Raw genomic sequence first — 21,596 nt, 5'->3', positions numbered from 1 at the left:
CCGATTGAATTTGCATTTTCATCGTGTCAAGGCACAACATAGAAGGGCTCGGCTAGATATACGTGAGAGGCGGGCGGCTCGTGCGCCGCGGAACCACTTAAAAAAGCAACGTCAACCGCTATTATGCAAAACCGCCGCCCGAACCAAGGAATCACGAGAAATACTTTCATACCGGAAAGAGCAATCCCACCCACTTCCTTTTTTCGTCTCGAGCTGTTTCTAGCGGATCGAACGTCCCGCGCAAACAGGAAGGAAACCAAGAATTATGACGGTCTCCTGGTTAAACGTCCTTTTCCTCAGTTTCCTTACGTGTATGCAAATTGCCCGCTTGAAATTGTTTTTCGAAGATCACACTGAAACCGCCGACGCAGATTTCGTCGATGAAAATTCATTGGGAGAGTGTTCCACTGATCAATGTTAACGTTTTACAGTTGAACGCAGCTGTAATGCAGATCTGAAGTTTCGATATTTTCAATCGAAAACTGCAAATGGATAATTATTCAAATAACTAAAATTTTTCTCTAGTGTTGAAGACTTCAATGTATAATGAAAGTTCGTCTATAAAAATACTATAAGCTATTTATATCAATAAAATATTATTCATTTGCATTGTAAATATTTATTAATAACATACCGCTTCGATCATTCTATATAAGAATAATTTAATATAAAAATAATTAATATTTCTTTTTGTTATTCCTTGCAGGAATTAAGTTTAAATAGCTTTACATAGCTTAGTAAATAATAAACAATTTTTCATACATCCATAATACCTAGTATTGTTATCATTATAATCAGAAAATTACACTCTAGAAACCGAGCTTCCATATTTGCAAATAATGCATAAGTCTGACCAGAAAAGAATTATTGGAACGCTGCTGCATCACCAGCGCGAATAATTCTTGCCGCTTGGACAGCATGCCGACGTGCCGCGAGCGGCAAGAAATATTTGAAAAACAAAACGATGGTCCGTCGCGATGTTTACACTTGAAGGGTCTCGCGGACGTGCTTCGGCGGTCTAGAAAGAATGACCGTGCCGTTTGCGTGTATTGTCGTGGAAGGCAGAGCCAGAAATTTATGTGGCGGTTGTGGTTCGCTGACTCGCGCGCTTTAAACGTCTCCACTCGGGGAGATTTCTCACGGCATCCTCACTTTCATTCTGGCCCGTACGTCACCGAGGGTCCACTCATGCGCAGCCAATTCAGTTAATTTCGTCTCGTGAGCCAAGAAGACGATTTCGCGCTGCTTGCCTTTCTGGATCGCGGCTTCCGCCTCCTTCGGCAGCTCGTCCTTCGCCCCCAACCACCCCACCGCGGCACTTCCCTATTCTTCTCGCACGGATCCACAGTATTGTTAGCGTGAATTTCTCTCGGGCTCCTCTTTTTGTTGGAATCGTGACCCTGGAAATACGAGCTTCGGAGAAGAAACAATGCAGAAACCCGATACACTGTGACGAACGATGAACAATGATCAAAGATGATTCACATTTTTTTCGCTGCTTTTCTCGTTGTTACTAAAACTATGCATGTAATAAATATTGTAAAATGATTGAAACGGTAATTGCATAAAATCAAGAAACATTACACCGAGAAACTAATATTTTATGAAATAATATTTTCAAAGTAAATTACATCACTGGAATTATACTATAATTCAATGCAGAGTAAATTACATTAATAGAATTCAAATTACAGATTTGAATTTTACTTATACGTAGAAACCTGAGCTACGCGTAACATAAATAACACATTTGTCCATTGTCAGCAGGTAAACACTCGAACGATGCGTCACAGCATGGTAGTTTACACTTACTATACTTGGTTAGATCTATAGAGAGATATAAACAATATATTTGTAAGATAAGTTCGAAGACAGAATGCGAATCGAATTAAAAGTATACAAGCGATAGAGCGTGACGACAGCCTGTTGAGTGTTTATACGAGTTTGTGGAATAAGAAACACTGACGACCTCGATACTTCAGTGAAAGTACTCTTTCACGTGGAAAGTCCAGGTAGGACGCTGAACTCAATATCTAACCGATCGTAGTTGCAATCGGACTGCATCATAAAAAGGAAACAAACTTCAAGTAAGTAAATTATATGTCAATATTGTCGTCGAGATTATTAAGTCAGTAACTCGACGCGGTCAAGCAGGGGCTCGAGCAATTTGGTTGAAACATTTTTAAATTCGTATACGCGACTTTTAGAGTAATTTACAAAACATAACACGAGGAGGCACAGCCTACTGCTAAGTTACCTTCCTATTCTCCCTGCATCGGCAGGTAGATATTCACTGTTCTTTATCACGATTTTTCGTTTATAATTTTCGGGAGAATAATTACTGATAAATGCTGCTATATTGATAACGGCTTACACAACGTCTGAATGTCCAGACCTCCGACCAAATCGAATTACTATAGTTCACTCAATTAAACGATGGTTACATGAAAACATTTCTATATTATAAATAATGTTATCTAATATGGTGACATACAGCTAGATGAATGTGGAACAGTAATAATGCAATTCGATTAAATAATTTAATATTATATTTTTTTCCATTTTGTGTATTTCCCTTTATGAAATCGTGCGGCGTTCAACGTGTTAATTACGGAATAATTACCGACAACATAGGATAGTTTCTGTGTAAATTTGTCGGTGAATAATGTGATAAGAATTGTGACGTAACCTTTGCAGAACGGTTCAAGATCACCTCACGGTCAAACATGTTGTACTTTATTATACAACAATCGTGATATGTAGTATTTCATGCCCTGTAATTTTTGTCTGGCATATCTGCTCGTATCACTGATATTTTTCGAGATAATACGGTGTTCTTAATTCGGTCGCCATACATTTTTTCAAAGATAATCTATTTTTATCTAGAACATTGTTGAGATTTTAACCCATGTTTACTGGAGTTTTTTTACTCGATTTAGTGAGTTGTACACGCCCTTTCATTTGTGAGCGACAATTTCCAAACAGTCTATACATACACGAGTATTCGCGAGTGCGTAAATAAAGATAAGATAGAACAATGTGTATAGGAATAATATAAATCGTTTGGTAGGACACGCTGATGAAACCTATGATGATACAGGGAAATTTTGAGATGTGTCATGTAGAGGGTCGACTGGCACTGTAAATTGGGCAAATAAAAGCTGTTTATCGATGTTTAAGCCCTGAACCATGCCTTATCTATTTGAAATTAATTTAGTGCATTCATGATTTAACTCTGCTGCGAGAATTACGATTTAATTACATTTTAAGCTACGGTTTAATTAAGATTAATTTCATTGTTCTATATTTGATTAAGAAAAGTTATGAAGGATTATATATTCTTTTCACAGATATTTAAGGGTGAAATAGAGGATATGGTAGGAATTTAGTCGCGACGTACACCAAGAATGGCGAAACTTTTCGTTACATGTGCATTTTTAAAAAAATATATTCAAATAATTAAAATACATTTAACATTAACATTAATGTTTTTTCACAATATATATAATAATCTAATACAGCAATATTTTTAAGCGCCTATAAGTGCCTACAATATCACAAGAGCAATATTTTGAAGCGCCTTTAAGCGTCTACAGTACCATAAGAGCAAGTTTTCTGAGCACCTTTAAGCGACAATAGTACTCAAAGGGTTAAGGATCCGAAAGTCAAATAAATGTAAAAGAGAAACATGCTATGATTTTTATGTAACGGAATGTTTATATAATAAGAGTATGGTTCAAGATTAGTTTCAGATGCATTTACTTCAAGACATTTCCAGAAAGTCTGTTGATCAGTACCTTAATTCTTTCAAAGCAAATTAAATATATCTGTACAATTAGAACTTATTTCTACTATCAAGAAAATGAACGTTTCTAACTCACACAAATATGTATAAAATAATTTCAGTTCACGGCAACACCCATTCACAACGTGAGCACATTAATATACTTTTTATGACTATTTTTTCGGGACAGAAAATTTAAGTCGTAAAATTACCGTTACCTCATAATTAACTGAAAATTGTAAAAGTTTCACTCGATCTCTGAGCATGCAAATATATAAATTCTAGAAAAAGTATCCACCTGTACTAGCACATGATAAATTATACTGTAAAACAAAAGGGAAAGGAAGTTCATTAAACAGCTCTACCAATACTTATTCACAATCTCTCTTCAACCTTGCAAATCACACGTTATATTTTCCGCTAGTCCTCTGCTGTTGAGTAACATCTCAGCCGCCAATAGAACGATAATGCCTGCGCAGCGAGCAATTGCCTATCATTCAATTAATTCACATGCACGTCGCAGGAGAAGCGTGTCGGCTGCAGCTATCTGGAGCGTGACACAGCAGAATAGAAATGAGCACCTAATCATCCCAGCAGAGGAAATAACAGATGCTATTTTCCATCAATCCGCAAATGTGTTCACGCGACTATCAGTCACACGCATATCTCTGAATTTTATTACCATGGTCGTACGCGAATTCCAAGTCGGTATTACCGCGAGCAAACAAATTGTAGAAGTTATAATCAGAACGCGCTGAACAAACGCAATTGCATAATACCGTACGATGATGACGAGTAGTAGGATTCAGAAATAATTGACGGTCATCGAGGCACAGGCACAGGTTACACCAGAGATCTCCTGAAATGTTTCGCTCAGTGTGAATCGTGCCGTTGCCGTGCACGCGTGAGTCTTCTGTCGGCCGGTGCTAGCAATTCTCCATACATTGACTTAACATCCCCCACTCTACAGCTTGTCTCATCTTATTCAACGTTATCGTGCGGCAACACAATACATTCAACTGTTTCCAGTCGGTACTGTTCGCTGGCAGTGGTCGATGCTACCGGGAGAAAGTGTCATCTTAGGCCTTGACGCTGCGCCCAGCTGTGGGCAACACCGCGATGAATGAACCCGCGACATCCGAGCAAAGCGATTTGGATCTGTTAATCGCTAAAGTGACCGGAAGTCTAGGCAAGGAGTACGAAGATGCCTACTACGACCTGTCGTCGCCGAACGAGTCGTTCTTCCTAGCGAGTATGTTCTTTTTAAACATCACACCGAAGCACGTCAACGAGAAAGGGGAGAAGAGGACCGTCAAGGTCGTGGTGAAGAGGCCTTCGCCGTTCCCCGGCGTTCGGGAGATGCTGAGGTCCGACGCTCAGTTTCACAACGAGATATTGTTTTACAATCAATACGCCCGCGGCCACGAGGATCTACCTGGCTGCTATTACACAGATGAAAACCCGCCGGTCAAGTCTGTGATCGCACTGGAGAACATCGAGGAGAGGGGATTCACATTGAGCTCGTGGAGGTAGATAGACAGACGGCAAATGGCCCTGATGATGAAACGCTGTCTAGCAAATTCATATTTTTTATGCATTTTGTAATTCAACCAGAGATGACTGTATCACTGGACTTGAGAATCTTGCTCTGTTAGCCTTTGTTTATAAGACATTTAATTTTGACAGGAAATTAGTCAGACTTTCAACTTTAACAATTATTTATACGTTAATTGAATGAGCAATGAACTTGAAAATTATATAAGCTTTCCTTGCAGAAAATAATTTTATAAGTTGTTTTAAATATTTTTACAATATTGTGAATATTCCACGTATTTAAGCAATTGTTTAAAATATTTTTACAATATTGTGAATATTTCACGTATTTAAGCAGTTTTTGAACTGGTATGTTCAGATATTTTTGGTCTATTTTTAATACTAACGATTTGAACTGAGACAGAAGATTACAATGTAATTTTTCTTTTTTTCATTGCGAAAATAAAATACTTTTGCAAAATACGAGGATCACCAGTGATCTTCAACGTCAACGAGCACTTGATGTTCCTCTCGACATAAGATTGCTCCCTTGAGGAAAATATGGAGCACAGGCTGGTGTTGAGAATCATTGGTGATGCCTCGTATTTTGCGGGAATACTTTATTTTCTCGAACAAAATTTATGTTGCAGTATTTTTTAATAGTTTCTGTATGGATAGGGTTTGCTCTATCACGTGTTGTCAGAATTTGCCTCAGACCAGTAAGTTTCGTAATGAATTAAAAATTATCACTAATGTTAGTGCTTGATATATATTTATTTCGAAAATTGCTTAAATATGTGTGAACGTTTAAAAAATACATTCGATATATAACTTTGATTGAAGTTGTTTTTATAATACTTAAATAAATTTTGAAGTTGAAAGTTAGATTTTTTCAGAATTAAACTTTTCGAAAATATGTTTCAGAATCAGTTTTAACATATGAAAATTTGCAAAGACAGCCTATTTCTTGTCACAACGTAAAACATACGTGCGTTGAACAACAAAGGTGGTCAGTGGTAATTAATGCTCAAGGCAACAGACCTCTCTCCCCCCAACCCTCACTCTCTCACTCACTCTCTCTCTCTCTCTGTCATATATGTATCACAATGTTAAATATTAAATAATTTCATTATATACAAAGTGATCTAAATTTGGTCGGTTTTAAAAATGTGCATGCATCATATTATTTAATTTTTCTAGATTTCATTTCGCTGATTTTATCCGTGTCTCACTATAGTTTGTGACATAACATGTTTACAATTGTTCACTGTGATAGGAAGTGCACTTCCGTTCAACTATAATGTCTTGTACTGCATTTGAAAGAAATGAAAACTTGAAATTAGAAGTACTATTTATTGAACTCTAATAATTCCTGAAGAAGTGCTCTAATATTCGTGGATGAGATTTATAATCCTTAACAAACTCAATTTGATAGATGCCAAACATTGTTTAAAACAGCAGTGAAAGTAAACGGTAGACAATTTTTCAGATACCATTTTAAAAAAATGCAATAATTCAATAATTCTTTATCGCATCCATCTTTTGTTATTATAATATATATCTATGGATATATAATCTATAAAAAATAATTTTTTTATTTTAACCACTTGCGCTGGAAATACGTGCCACGCACGTCGAAACGTTTCTATCCGAAAATGCTCAATGATGTCTTTCATACATTAATAACCTTTGTTATGTATCACTCTATACAGAATGATTAACAAACAAAACAATTCTACATATCAGCGTAAAATAGGTAAAAAAAAAGTTCATCGCAGGAGACTTTGCCAAATTTCTCAATTCATTTCCAGCGCAAGTGGTTAATAATAACTTTATATTTTCAATATTTATCACTGCAATGTCATATTTTAGATTTTCAATGTTTAAAACGTTAAAATAACCCCGAACAATATTATTGATAGGTCATTAAACTCACTACAAAAATCGAGATATCGTAAAAATATTAACCAACACGTGCATCAATTTACACCGATCTCCAGATATAACGTCCCCATGGAATACACGGTAGCCGCGTTCCAAGAGATGGCGAGGTTCCACGCGAAAGGCTACGTGATGAAGGAGCGCAGTCCAACGGAGTTCTTCGACTTCGTGGAGAACATACAGGAAACGAGATACGACAACGATCCGGAGAACGGTTTCGGGATTATTACGAACATGGTAACGAACAGGAGCATCGAGTATCTTCGTAAGCACGGCCACAACAAGGATTTCTGTGACAAAATGGACGTATATTTGAGCAACACGTACGAAAACGTGGTATTGAGATGCATCAAGGCTGAGGAGCCGCTCGTCACGCTCTGCCACGGTGATTTCACAATGAACAACATCTTCTTCAAGAAAGAGGGGGGTGAAATACGAGCTATGTTAATCGATTTTGCGTTAATACGCTACGGATCGCCTATAATCGATCTGTCCACCTTTCTCTGCCTGCATTGTGCCGAAGAAATCGGGAAGGACTTGATCGACAGTGGTCTCAAAGCGTACAATGACTCGCTTATACAGTGTTTGACGGAGAACGGTATTAAGAATCTCGAACGGTTCTCGTACGAGGCTATCTGTAATGATTACAAGGAGAAAGGCATGTTTGGTTTCGCGATTGCGGCATTTTTCTTGGCCACGGTAATGGGAAGAGCCGAGCAAACTATAGAGGACATGTCAAACATGGATTCAATCGAGGCGGCGATTATATTGCGCGATCTGGGCGGCGACGAAATCTCTGATATACTGGCGAAGATGTTGCTTATCCTGCAAGAATATGGGTGCTTAGATTGTGCTCTTTAACCCTTGCAGTATGTAGATCCATGCAGACCCACCAGACATTGCATACAGAAATATCTTGAACTTTCACTTTGTTGTTTCCTTGCTCTTTTTTATTGCTAAAGAATGTTGTATTAACTGAGCAATTGAACAGTGCAAAGATTGATAGAAAGGATAATAGCCATCAAGTCAAGGCGAAGATTATTTGTACAATAACATTAGTGTATTAACTCTTGTTGGGAGACTTTAGAGTAGAACTTTATTTATCCGAACTTATTCGGGGATAAGTTGTTTCTGATAAATAGATGGTTTGGACAATAAAAAAACAACCGATTCTGATTTTCATTATTGGTGCTTCTGGATTTCAGGCTGTACATATATCTTTTTCGAATATACTGATTTTTTGTTTTGACTTTTGTCTTTTCCTGGACGGATCAACGTTGTTAATAAGGTTATTGTATTTTAGGGTTAATTTAATAATTAGTACTTAATAATTAGGGTAAACTTGGAGTATAGACTTATGCTCACGATTTGTGAGATGAGACTTGTTGAAATTATATAGCTACAAAATTAATTAAGAAAATATTCACTATAAGGTGTTTAGAAACGGTTTAGGTATATAGGTTAGTGTCATATTATTGAAATTAACATTTTTTAAAGCATGTTCATAACTTTTCACGTGAGTAACAAAAATATTCCCTTAAACTACGCGAATAAAATGAATACTTGTCGTCATTGATTTTAGAAAATACCTTTTTTCATTCTCATAAAGTAATTATATGAGAAACATCCTATGAAAGTTGTGAGATAATTTTATCAAAACTAATTCTAAGAATTTTACATTTACATAAACGTATTAAATATTCCGTTTGTTTACGTGACTAGGTATATACAAATTTTTAAAGGTAGTTTTCTCTTAGAAGGTGTGGAATTAAATTATTTCTTTCCACTATAAATGGTTAGTTCTTTTCGTTCATTTTTTAACATACATGTATTATAGAATGAATTTAATAAGTAAGCTATAAGTTGGATCACATGTTGTGGTCTAAGAGATATTTTTTAATGATAATTTTTATAAAATACGTAGGATTGTGTAACTGAAATAACACATCTAGTTCATGTAGAGACCTTGAATCACTTAAACGTCCCGAATTAAGTCTGTACGTGTCAATGAGTGGGCAACGAGTGACGAAGTATTAACCAAGTAGTCATAATCTAATGATGTATAATTCTCAGTTCATTTAAACATATATTGGCTTAACAGTACGTTTACGGATATTTGTTGTGCAATTTGTCTTATTATTAATAGAAAAATTGATATTCATACATCTGGATCTTGGAAACTAGAGCTTAAAAAATTAACAATTAATTTACACATTCATATAAATATTCCAATCAAAATCAACGTAACCCTTTACCGAATAATGTTCATAAAAATCAATGTATATCAAATTGAAGTATTAAACTGTGTTTACCATTAAACTTAAAAATACAGTGTCTTGTATTTTCTTACAGAAATTGCGAGAGTGAATTTATTAAGACCTCAATTCATTTATATATCAGTTTGTATACATAGGTATCGCTAAATTAATTTCTAGTCTTAATATTATTCTTAAATATGCAAAAATATACAGTAAGTAGGTGGGAAGTTACTTTTATGAATTATTGTACATATCAGTTTTACAGGAAAGTTCTATCCATTTTTAAAAGAAAACAATACATTTTCAGTACATTTATTAATACTTACTGAACAATATAATGCCCATGGTTACTAATTACCTCTTCCCAGCGTGATGGTAATTCGCGGATTCCATTCCTGCAGAATAACTCATCTTTGGAAACTCGAGATGTCACTATCGGACGGGACTTTCCGGTAGACCTAATATTTATCACTTTATCCAACGACATCCTTTTCCTATTCTTTCATACCGGGTTACCATTCCCTGTCCGGTGCCATCGATTACAAGACACCCTGTATATACCATGAAATAAAGCTCGCCGGCACGGGCTGCCGAGACGATGTGCGAAATTATTCTTTCGCCTATGCAAGTACGGATCTGCCTTTCAAATAGAGGTACTCCGGCCGCGCAGAAAAACTTTGTCATTTCCATATATTTTCCCAGACTGGCAGCAACGTCTCCCGGGAAATTCACTTACGCTCTAACCTGAATTTTAAACCCGTTAAATTTTGCTCGTCGCAGCGCGTGGCGCGGTGGCCGCACACTCGCCCCGCGATCGCGTTTCGCTGAAACGAAAAGCGAAGAAAAAAATTATTAAAAAAGAGGTCGATTTGCTTATAAATATTTCGTGCCCTCGAAACGAGTTCCGTGCGCGCAATGCTGGTAGAATTGCAACGGATACTCGCGAAAACGAACGCAGAGCGGAGTGGAATTGTGGTTAATGCAACCGGGGTTTTACTCGACGTTATGGTTAACCGTGAAACGACCTGGAAACATTTTTATCGAATATTTGATTGTACGAAGATCTCCGCGATCGATTATTTACCGTTGCAGAGATACAAATGCCGTGAAATCATATGGAGTTTTTGACAAATACTTTTAGTTTCTTAATTTTAAGTTCGTACTTTCGCATTTTCCCAGTTCGTACTTTGGACATTGATCTATTGTGAAGGATAGTCGAATTATAAGTTGTAACCCTCATCTGAGAGTAACTAGACAGAAATAATATTTTTACATTATTAATATTATGTTATTGTGCATTTAAGGACATATATTTTTAAGTGCAATGATACGCGTGCAGTTGGCAATTCCATTACTATTTTAAATTCAAATGTGTATTTTCGTATATGAATCGAACTTCATCGCTTTTTTGTTTAAAACTGTTTTAAAGACAAATTTGTGTGTAGAAATGATATGAAAATTGCTTTAAACGTCTCTGAATGCATTTATTCATTCGCGAAGGGGAAAATATTGACGTAAACATTGCAGAACAATAACAGGAAAACGTTAGAGTAATACCGACAATTTGTTATACAAATGTCTTGAATACTGGTACAATTATAGGCAAATATTAAACTAATTACTCAGTAGGTCATACGCAACTAATACTAACGATTCCGCATGACACAATTCCGATATTAATTGTTTATCACGTTTTCAAATAACGCGAGCTTGGATTAAGTTTAAATGATTATTGTGCGTATATCTATCAGTTAAAAAATATTAATTAACTAATTAATACACGGTTTCAAATTTGTTAATTACGCAATGACATTATCCTGTGAAATATCGAATTATAGAGCGTAACAAAGCGGTAAACGATTCTGATTATCTCTAATAAAATGATATTTGTTGGATTGAAATCTCGCACAGCATATAAGCACAATCAGTACGCAATGCATATTAATTCTCTGTATTAATGAACATGCATTGTTCTTGTGTATTTATGAAAAATTCTATTCGATCAGTGGGCCTATAAAATGTAAACATTGGAATCTTTGACTTAAAATATGGAACTATCAAATAATTGCGCTGTGAATGATGGTAAGTTTAATTGTTCGGGCACATACTTCCATGATTTCTTGTGTACCCGTTTTTCATACACACAATCTAATAACTCTTATCAGCTTCCGGGAAAAGGATTATTCCATCTGATAAGACAACAAATGATAAGTTTCCTTTGAATGTGTAACAATAGATAAACGCTTCCTATTGATATTACAGTGCTGAATACGAATCTATAAATTATCCTATTTCCTTTTCCGTGTTATTTTCGAGAAATGTCGATTAGAATGCAGATTTTGAATTTTTTCAAAAATAATTATGCTAAATATGATGGTGAATAACAAAATGCATGATAACAAGAAATATGAAATGTCTATTTAGGCATGCTGTAAATACGATGAGTATAGTTTGCACTGAGAAGAAGGTTGTAACTATTTGAATAAGGTGTGGTTTTATTCAGTGATCATGAAATTAATTATTCTGTAAATAAGGAATTAATACGATTGACCTGGCATAGATAATACGTTAATCATTTATCCTGATAGTTGAATTACTATTGATTTATGCCGTTTGAATCTATCAGTTACAATTACCATTTATCGAATTTAGTTCACTATTTCTGTATCCAGGTGTAATGCAATTAAACGAAAAGTGACGTGAACACACAGCAGAAACAAGCTGCTACGGGTTGGACACATTTGGGAACTGTTCCATCAGTTTCGAAATTACGAATCGTTTTCGTAATTGGCGCGTTGCTCTACGAAACCATGAAAACCAACTCATCAAACGTACAACCGAACATCGCTCCGAGCACCGTTCAATTTGATTTTTGTTTTAAATTACACGATTAACACAGCTAGAAATAATGAAGTTAATTAATTCGTCCCAATAATGCCCTCGAGTCCAGAGCGGACGGATACTGTGTCGAGTCTCCCGGGTACTTATAAACGGAGATATTGAAATAATATTCATAGAATATCATGAAATTGTGATAGAAACTATTGCCTAGAAAATCTTTTGCTCTATCGACCATTATTTATAAATTGCCGTTTTCTAAATTTACCAATCCTTCGGTTTTTAAAATTAGCCAATTTCTAAATCTGTATTAATAAAGATATTGATTAATAGTGGAATATTTAATAGACGACTAAGACTAAAAGATCATTGCAAATGTGTACATCTTTCAATAAAATATCCATCAATGAAAACAGACTTTAAATGATTCTGTTGTTATTCTATATATACATCACCATTTTATATTTTCAACTAATAAACTAAATGATCAACTTATATTTTTAAATACGAGAAATAAACCTGTACGTGCTTAATCATTTTTCAATTAAGTTCATCCGAACTTATAACATTACACTTATAACAGTCAGTTTGTCCTATACACATTCAAAAGCGGAAAATAGCACCTGCCAGTGAAATATTAAAACTATTTTTATCAAGAGGTACCAAATGACACTTCTGCATTTGTATACAAGTAACTATAGAATTAATAATTAAAAAAAATTATTTGATAATCATAAAAGAAAATCAGAAACTGTAAAATATTATTGTTAAGATTTTCAAAAGTGTCATTTGCTTCCATGAAAATAGCGTTCAAAATTGCTTCAACTCTTGTAAAGCGGTAAATATAGTGTTAAAAAATGTCATAGATCTTATGAAAAGGGAAAAATAGCATAGAACAAGGCTTCAGTCCGTGTAAAATGGCAAAAATAGTGCTAAAAAATATTTCAGTCTTGTAAAGTGGGATTCACGCGATGCAACTGCACCCTATGCAGCTCAGATTTAAGAAAAGCTGCAATTTCTCGTGAGAACGAGCACACTCGAGTCCAGAAACTTCGGCGTGCATTTGTCGCTGATTCGCTTGGCAAGTTCGAATAATGCACCTACACACTGTACATATCAACCGCGGTCGAACTTTTCGAATGTTTGAGATAGGTTTAACGATCGTCGATGTGAAACGGTGCGCCGTGGAGGAAGATAGGCAGAGGGACAGGACAGGACAGCAAGAAGTAGTTCGACGCGAGCTCAAATCGGCTAAATCGAGCACGAAATCCGAAACGTGCGAGAACACTTTAATCGGACTTCGCAGTTGCTGTCTCGAACTGGGGATTTTATCCTCGCGGACTTTTCTAATAGCTTCGAACATACGTAGCGAACCTTCTTGTCGTCGGGATAAAGCAGTTCCAGTAAAAAGTTAACAGTTTCTCCCTCGGGATGTCTGGTTCTCGACGAAATTAAATATTTGGTAACGAGATTTCGAGACCGCCTATCATCGCTGGATCGAAAATAAGATTTACAGTGATGCTCGCTTAAATTATACAAAATCTGCTCGGTTAAATTCTACTATATCATCCCTATTCTTCCCCCACTACTCACTGTCTCGAGATCAGTCTAACGTGATCTCAGTAGATAGGGCAGAAAATGAATACAATGAGCAGAAATGGGACGAAGCATGGAACTTCAAAACGACGCTACATGCGTCAAATATAAACATGCAATAAAGAAAATTTCAATTGCACTAATTTTAACTTTACCTTCTCAATCGTAGTACCGACGAAATGTTGAGATTCTTCCCATTAAAATGAGTTCAAACATGACATAAATCAGACTAGATTTATCGATTTTAAAGGAAATGTACCTTTAACTTCGTTAATTAAATTAAGTCAGTAAAATTAGTCCAATTTCCATCATTTAAGAAGGTAAGATTAAAATTACTGCAACTGAAATTTTCATCTTGTGCAATTTTTCGTCAAATTAATTTAAGAAAATGTGGTGTGTACCTCGCCAAGAAATGTTGAGTATTTGGAGTGAAATACTTCTGGAGTACAAAAGGTTAAAGGTATATTATTACTTGTAAGGAAGACTCGTTGGTTATAGCCTGGTTTTTTATGTAATTCTGATGTTCGAAATAGTGTTTTTAATTATTTATTTATAATGCTTGATAATACCCTCTTCATGATGTATGAACCTAATAGATTTGAAATAGTATTGAAAATATAGGAACACTTAAGTACATACACTGCCAACAATCACAAGACAAGAATGAGAGATTTAGTTTTTTTTATTAAATATTTTTATTAAACAACTAAGGTGGTATTAAAAAGATATAAATCTGAATGCATCGAAAGAAATTTGAGAAATGCAATTGCTTTGAAGAGTTATTTGGAAGTTGAATTAGATGAAAGTTTGTACATTTTTGAGACATTAAGTATTTTTGATAGTACTGTTCTAAGAAACAGCGAAAAGAATCGGTATATATCCCTGATTTCAAAAATGACCAATGGTTAATTGTTTAGCAGATGTTGAGGGTACTCTTAGAATGCTTCGAATTGCAAAAATAAGCAATATTGATCTAAACGAAAAGATTAATGTAAAAGTGGGATACTCAGTTAGTGCTGTGAAACACTCGATTTTTCGAAACGTCAAAGTTCAACCTTAAAGGCTGTCTTCGTATGTTCAGGACTCAAACGTAAAGCTTCGAAAGTTCGATTTGATCCTTACGACCCTTCAATCCTCAATTCTTTATGTTTGAATACTCCAGCCGTCTGTTATTATGTTAATACACTTCAAATAATATGAGATACACGTGAAAATAGAGAAATCTCGTTTTTATATAAATATCTACCTACGTAAGCTTGCTAATTACATTAAAAAATATTAAATTTCTTCGAAACTGATTATTAGTTTGAAATATATTAAATAACAATAAGATATGTATTTGAGCTTTTTACTTTATATTAGTATTTATATAATTCACTTCATTGAAAATCACCAGCCACACAACCTCGTTTTCTAAGAATTAGCAGGTACGGAATGTGTTAACACTGCACGGTGTTTTAAAGACTCGATTATAAAGACGTATAAAGTCTCGAGCGTTGATGACTTCAGCTTTTACAGCTTTAGGCTTCAGCCCTGAGAGCTCGAGCTCTTAAGACTTCAGTCGCAGCTGCAGCTTTCAAAGCTTGAGCCTCAAGACTCATCTTTTACAACACTGTACTCACAATCAACACAGTACTATGCCGGGTTCGAATTTTGTATAGGTTTGGTATAACTTGTCGCTCACTGTACTTGAATTTCTTTCTGTGGTCCAGCTAAAAGTACCACTCGGCCGTACCGGAACAAGCAAATATACATCCGAAAGTTTCAACAGTAACAGCTGCACGCACCAAGGTGCAAGCAATTCGATTCTACTGAGATTTGTTCGACGTCTCATATGGTGTCCGTGTATCCTAGAAATTTATGATACCATTCTCACTGTGCAATAGGCGCATCTTCAATTCTCATCGGTTAACCCTTTGTACTCGAGAGTTGTTTCGCTACAGATGTATATTCAGTGTTTTCTAATGAAAAGTTAATTCAACTATGATTCTATTAAATGGAAATAATACACTAAACTGAATAGAATTATTTTATTTTAATATTCTATGTCTAATTATATTAATATGATATTAAATATTGAATTTTATAATTTTGCTATATCAAAATGAGTCCTAGGCATCTGCAAAATTTTTCTTTAAGATGATTGTCATGTTTGTTGACCATTTTGGAAACAAGGATATATTTTCGGATATAGAATAACAGCTTAAGAATTATATTATTTATATATAGTCACAAGTTAGTCAAGGTGATAACTTTTAGTTAATTGTAGGAATTATTACAACGTATTTCTTTATGTTAAATTGCATCCTTTTCCTTTGAACTAACAATTACCAGACATCCTTTATATTGGACAATAAATTATAAATTGTTTTCATAGACTCGTTTTAATATTCCTCACAGTATCTATGTAGATTCGATAAAATAATAATTCAACGTAAAATTAATCACACGTCTTTCAACTTCACCACAGAACTAAACTGCAAGCTATGTATGTATTGTCGTCCTTTCGTTTCATATTCCAGTGAACCATCCAGGAAAAGAGGAGACCAGTGGTCTGCTTGTATTTCAATCTAAATGTAACACTGTCAGCGCTCTTGAGCTTGATGCATGCACCGTGATGGTGTATATATCACTCAACCAGTGAGAGCTGTTGTTGATGGGAGATATATCTGACATCCAGTTTCAGTGTTAAAGGGACTGGAACTTTTTCTCCGGGAAAATGTGCATTTTATTCAGCGGGAAGCAATGTATGCAGGTGAACTGTAAATAAATATGAAATTTTATTTCGTCAACCTGTTGCAGGAGACTTAGAAGTCAAGAAGATATTGAAAAAGTGTAAATTATTTTAACCATAAATGAAATGTGAAATGAAAATAATAACTTTAAGCTTTTTTCAGGCAAACATCATTCCCTGATCGTATTAAGATTTTCATCTGAGTTTACTTCTTTGAATTTGAAGAAAACAAATAGAAATAAGCTAGCCTGGGGATTAAATCAGTTCTGGTGGATTTACAAAGGAATATAAATGGAAATAATAACGTCAGAACTGATTTCTTTATATGTTTGGATTTTTACTATAAATTACAATAAAAATGTTGTTAATTAATTAATAATCAGGAGCAACGCGTTATCTGTTGACTCAGCATTTATACTTTCAGAAAAGCAGAACATTTTTTTTAATGAAACGAGTTTTTTTATGGGTTAAGATTTACTATAATGGTTACTGCTGTAACATATACTAACAGAGGGAGAGATAACAGAAGTACGGCATAATTTTCATGTAAATATTTATTGTACTAACCTTGCATTTGCGTAGAATGAATGATTTTCAAAGCAATATAATTATTATAATTATCATGGTATTGAGAAGCACATTTCTTAAATGAATATTTATTTTTATTAATTTATGAATATTACCAGTTTATGAAGTTTACGCGATAATATGTGTAATATTCCAGGGATTTAATAAATGTTTCCAGTATTGTATATATATTCAGGATTCAGCGTTTGAACAATTTATAAATATAATCTCACAATAATATACTATATACGTATTTACAAACTGGAATTACTTGATTTCTCTTGACACTTTGAAGCTTTCAAAATATCTCTTTATAAGTTATAAAACTATAATTTTTCACATTTTTCGGTAATAGATATTTCTTAATAATAGATGATAGTTTTGATAACAGTTGATGTAATCAGTTGTTGAACTACAATATGTTAGATCATTCTTTTACCAAATATTGCTTTATGTTAATAATTTTTTAAAACTCTCCCAAACTTTACTATCTCTAAACCCCTTTTCCCTATGGTTATTAACAGTATTTACATTTGCAATGTAAATTGCAATATTAAGTTATTAAAATTTTTATACTATTTGTTGTTACATTTTATTAAGATAAATTGCATTATACATTCACGTTACCATTTTTAGCCGAACTTGACGAATTTCAAAATTGAAACACCGGTTAATATGAATGAAACATCTATAGCATTTTCTTTTCCTCTATTTTCTTGAAGAAACTGCTCTTTTCTATTTGGAGGTTACATAATATACACTTTAATATTCATATAGCGTTCAACTTTATTAAAATTTTTATTTCGCTGCATCTTGTAGGTTACGGAACGCTATAAACGCACAAAGCTACGCAGTTTTATTACAGCCAATATCTGTCCAACCCATTAAGCTTATTCCATGTATTTGATATTCTATTTCAGACATACTTTATTGTACATGATGGTAATAATAATAAAATTCCTCAGAGCTATGTTTAGGTTACCGTCTCTTACTTATAAACATTTCTTTTTTCACTGTGCGTGATCTTTTGCAAACTTCAATCAGTGTTGTTTATGGTTGAACCTGAATGTAATTTTCTATTTAACTTTAAGTTATATAATATTTCTAAATTACTGTAGGAATAAACTATTGATTCGTTGCTGATGATTGCACGATTGTACGAACATTTGTAGAACTATATTGAATTCTAGTTTCAAGACCTATTTGATTTGTGATGGACAAGTTCGATGCACTCCAAAAAATATTTGGTGATCAAATAAGTTCGTGCGGTTTTGTAGTTTAATTTTAACGTGAAAAACCGCACGCACTTGTTTGGTTACCCGATGGAACGTTGTTCAATGGTAGATACCGCAAATGGTAGCCGCTGTTCCCACTTTTGTAACAATTATTTATGTCCCATAGTAAATCATAAATTTCGTTTGTTTGAAATTAATTCCAAGACAAATTGAAGAGCTTGTTACACGAATGAGGCAGCTCCACTTCTAGGTTATTTTAGTAAATCAACAAAAATCAATTAAAAATCTGATATTGTTCTAAATGTGCTGTAAATTTTAATCAACTGTTATAATATTTGTGTTAATCAACTTTTATATTGAACATGGAGTATATATCTCTGTTATTGTTCTAATAAGTATAATTTATGAAATGAAATAATTTTTAAATAAAAAATAAACAATAATAATAAAAAATATAAACCATATAATTAAATAATGTAAATTTAATAATAATAATAAATTATCAAAAGCCAATTTCTTTTTTACATTTTTAATTCTGTTGTATCCTCTACGATAAATAAATATTGAAGAGAACAAAGAATTTTATTTTGCGAGTACGTACTTTTTTACTACAAGATAATGTACATAAATTATTCAAAAAATATGAAGTTTTCTGTACGTATAGAATTTATGAAAGAAAACAAAAAATAATGTAATTTTCTGCTCCTTGTTTTTAGTAGACTTTTACGACCTGTTTTTACTGCATTGCCTTGTTTGTCTTTCGATGTAGTAATCGGAAAATTTCTGCGAAAAATATTTGTCTGTTTTCGCATCAAATTGATGCACATCGAATAGCTTTACGAATCATGCAATTTTCCCATTTGAAATTTGTTCATTTCATCATGACAGTTCTACTAGCGTATTTCAATTATAGATTATTAGTTTCTCATGATATAATTTTTATTAAGAATAGTGGAAAATGTTTCAATGAATGGAACACAAAAATGTAGTAATTTTAAATAAATAAATGATAATAATTTTAATCATATCGTTTTACATCGTGTAATAAAATAAATATACATAGTTTTAAACGTTTGAGCGAATGCATAAAAATATAATTTAAGCAGCACATTAAGGTGCCCCATTTTAATCTATAAATGCAATTACACCTAAAATCATTCGTTATTTTAACTAATGCCTCAAATACAATTTTCTCTGTTATGGTAAGTTTTCGCCGTAAATAGGGTAATCATTATTTTTGTATTGAATGACTTACTGCATCTTTGATGCAAAAAAATTACATAATTATACATCCACGTGGTGAGAAACTAAGCATCAAATTACTGCCCTCTCAAAACAGAAAATTTGCATTCAAGACATCTTTTATATGAATTTAACAGTTTTTAAATAAATATGAATATTTCTTATAAATTTAAACACCCTGTATATGCTTTTTTCTTAAGTTTAATTACTTTAAGTTCAATAACTTTTTTCTTAAGTTTTTTAAGTTTTACTGAATACTCGACAATATTAATTTTATATTCTAAGCAAAAAAGCAAGCGGTTGTTAACAATAAAAAATTAAATTCTAAATTATTGGTTTATGATAAGTAATCTAGTGACGTCGAGTTGGAATAAAAAGTGACGCTAGCAAAAGACTAACATCCAAAGTGACATAACCAGATCTCGTTATTATCGGTAATTTATAGTTATGTGCCAAAGTCTGAAAATATTGGAAATCCGATCGAGTCGGGTCGAGTTCTCAAAACTTTTTAGAATTCCCGAAAACTGTTGGATTTCCCGTGATTTCTGAAATTACATAGGATAAAATATGCAATAAACACCAATAATAAATGAAATAAAATATAATAAAATATGATTTAGTTATTATTTTTACTGCGTATTGTAACTTTTATAAGTTCAGATACAAGAAACTGACGCAAGAAAAATGAAGCACTACCGAAACAAACTAGCTGTTAAAAAATGCACAGAAACTCGTCCCACGGTTTCCATGAATCTCTAATAAACCCTGGTCACCGTCAATTTCTCGAAACTGAAAACACGCTGCAATCGATCGGGAATAACGCCGCGATAAATAATACCATTTGCCAGTGAATTGCGGGAAGCTACATCCCGTGGGATTTCCGGGACACGATTCAGCTCCGATGTGCGTTTGTAGGTCGGCTTCCGGTCGTCGATGTTGTTGTCTCTCATCTGGCCAGGAGAGAATTCATTTTTCCACTCTGTGATTGACAAACACTGCCGCCCTTCGCGTGATCAAGGTTTACAGGTGACGTCTACATTTAATTTATGATACTTCTTGCCACATGGTATTAAGGATTTAAGAGGAACGATTTTCTGAATACAATTCTTATGAAAAATTGACGTAAAAAGAAAACAAGATTTGTTTGATGAACTATTTGCGTTGATCAATTGAAGTCTAGATTGGGAAAATACAATTAAGTATAAAATATAGAAGATAATTATAAAGAGATGAATAAACGTAGCAGCTAATTATTATAAACGTGAAACATTAGCCACGTATGATCAATCAATTAGGTATATAAAAATTGGCTGCAGATAATGCTTTATCGGATGGACGCGGTTTTCGCTGCTAATTAAAGTTTCTGCTGAATGGATTTATGGGTTAAAGTAAGTGGAACAATTATGAGGCATATAAAAGTGCGATCGTTTTTCTAGATTTTTATAGCTACATATTTCTTTTTATCATTTAAAATTATTTGCACGGCTATGCAGATTGTTGGTTTTTCTATTATGGTTTTTTAACTACGCCAGTTGTCAGTGTAGAGAGAATATTTATAATACAATTAAGCTGAGAATTAAATTTGATCCGACGTCGTCATTATTGCCTTATGTGTTTTTAAGGACTATTTTATGTCCCATTACTCAATAGTAATTTCAGTAGCTTCAGTATTGTTCTCGTAACATAAATGCTCTCAGACTTCGATACTAATTATATTTGCAGATAAACATTTCGATAACGGTATAATGACTGAATTAATAGATATTAATTAAAAAATTCAAATTTTAACGTTTCAATACTCTGATAAACATGTGTAAGATAGGTACATACTTTCACGTGACACTTTCAATTAAATAAAATAATCAACT

The 21,596-nt window shown here is 33.8% G+C and overlaps 2 protein-coding genes across 5 annotated transcripts in view; one reads left to right on the top strand and one right to left on the bottom strand.

Moving 5' to 3' along the window:
• Nucleotides 1-21,596, bottom strand: part of LOC116428714 (zwei Ig domain protein zig-8) — a 755,717-nt gene that overhangs the window by 336,985 nt on the left and 397,136 nt on the right. The gene's annotated exons all lie outside the window — the stretch shown is intronic.
• LOC116428713 (uncharacterized) lies at nt 1,922-9,613 on the top strand. 2 transcript variants are annotated; one of them, XM_031980717.2, is made up of 3 exons: nt 1,922-2,087; nt 4,814-5,313; nt 7,318-9,613. In XM_031980717.2, exons 2-3 carry the CDS (start codon nt 4,904-4,906, stop codon nt 8,117-8,119), a joined length of 1,212 nt encoding a protein of 403 aa, XP_031836577.1. In that variant the 5' UTR covers nt 1,922-2,087; nt 4,814-4,903; the 3' UTR covers nt 8,120-9,613. The 2 variants fall into 2 exon arrangements, with proteins under 2 accessions (XP_031836577.1, XP_031836576.1); XM_031980716.2 differs by lacking the exon at nt 1,922-2,087 and having other exon boundaries at nt 4,543-5,313.

The sequence above is a fragment of the Nomia melanderi genome, chromosome 10, assembly GCF_051020985.1.
Source record: "Nomia melanderi isolate GNS246 chromosome 10, iyNomMela1, whole genome shotgun sequence".
Classification (NCBI taxonomy): domain Eukaryota; kingdom Metazoa; phylum Arthropoda; class Insecta; order Hymenoptera; family Halictidae; genus Nomia; species Nomia melanderi.
Note: the sequence above shows the minus strand (reverse complement) of the source record. Positions and strands in the feature narration are given on the sequence as shown.

Excerpts from the sequence above, each read along its gene's own strand:
- LOC116428713 (XM_031980717.2), top strand. The coding sequence starts at position 4,904 with ATGAATGAACCCGCGACATCCGAGCAAAGCGATTTGGATCTGTTAATC. Across the intron at positions 5,314-7,317 it reads TTCACATTGAGCTCGTGGAG|ATATAACGTCCCCATGGAAT; the intron begins GTAGATAGACAG and ends ACCGATCTCCAG.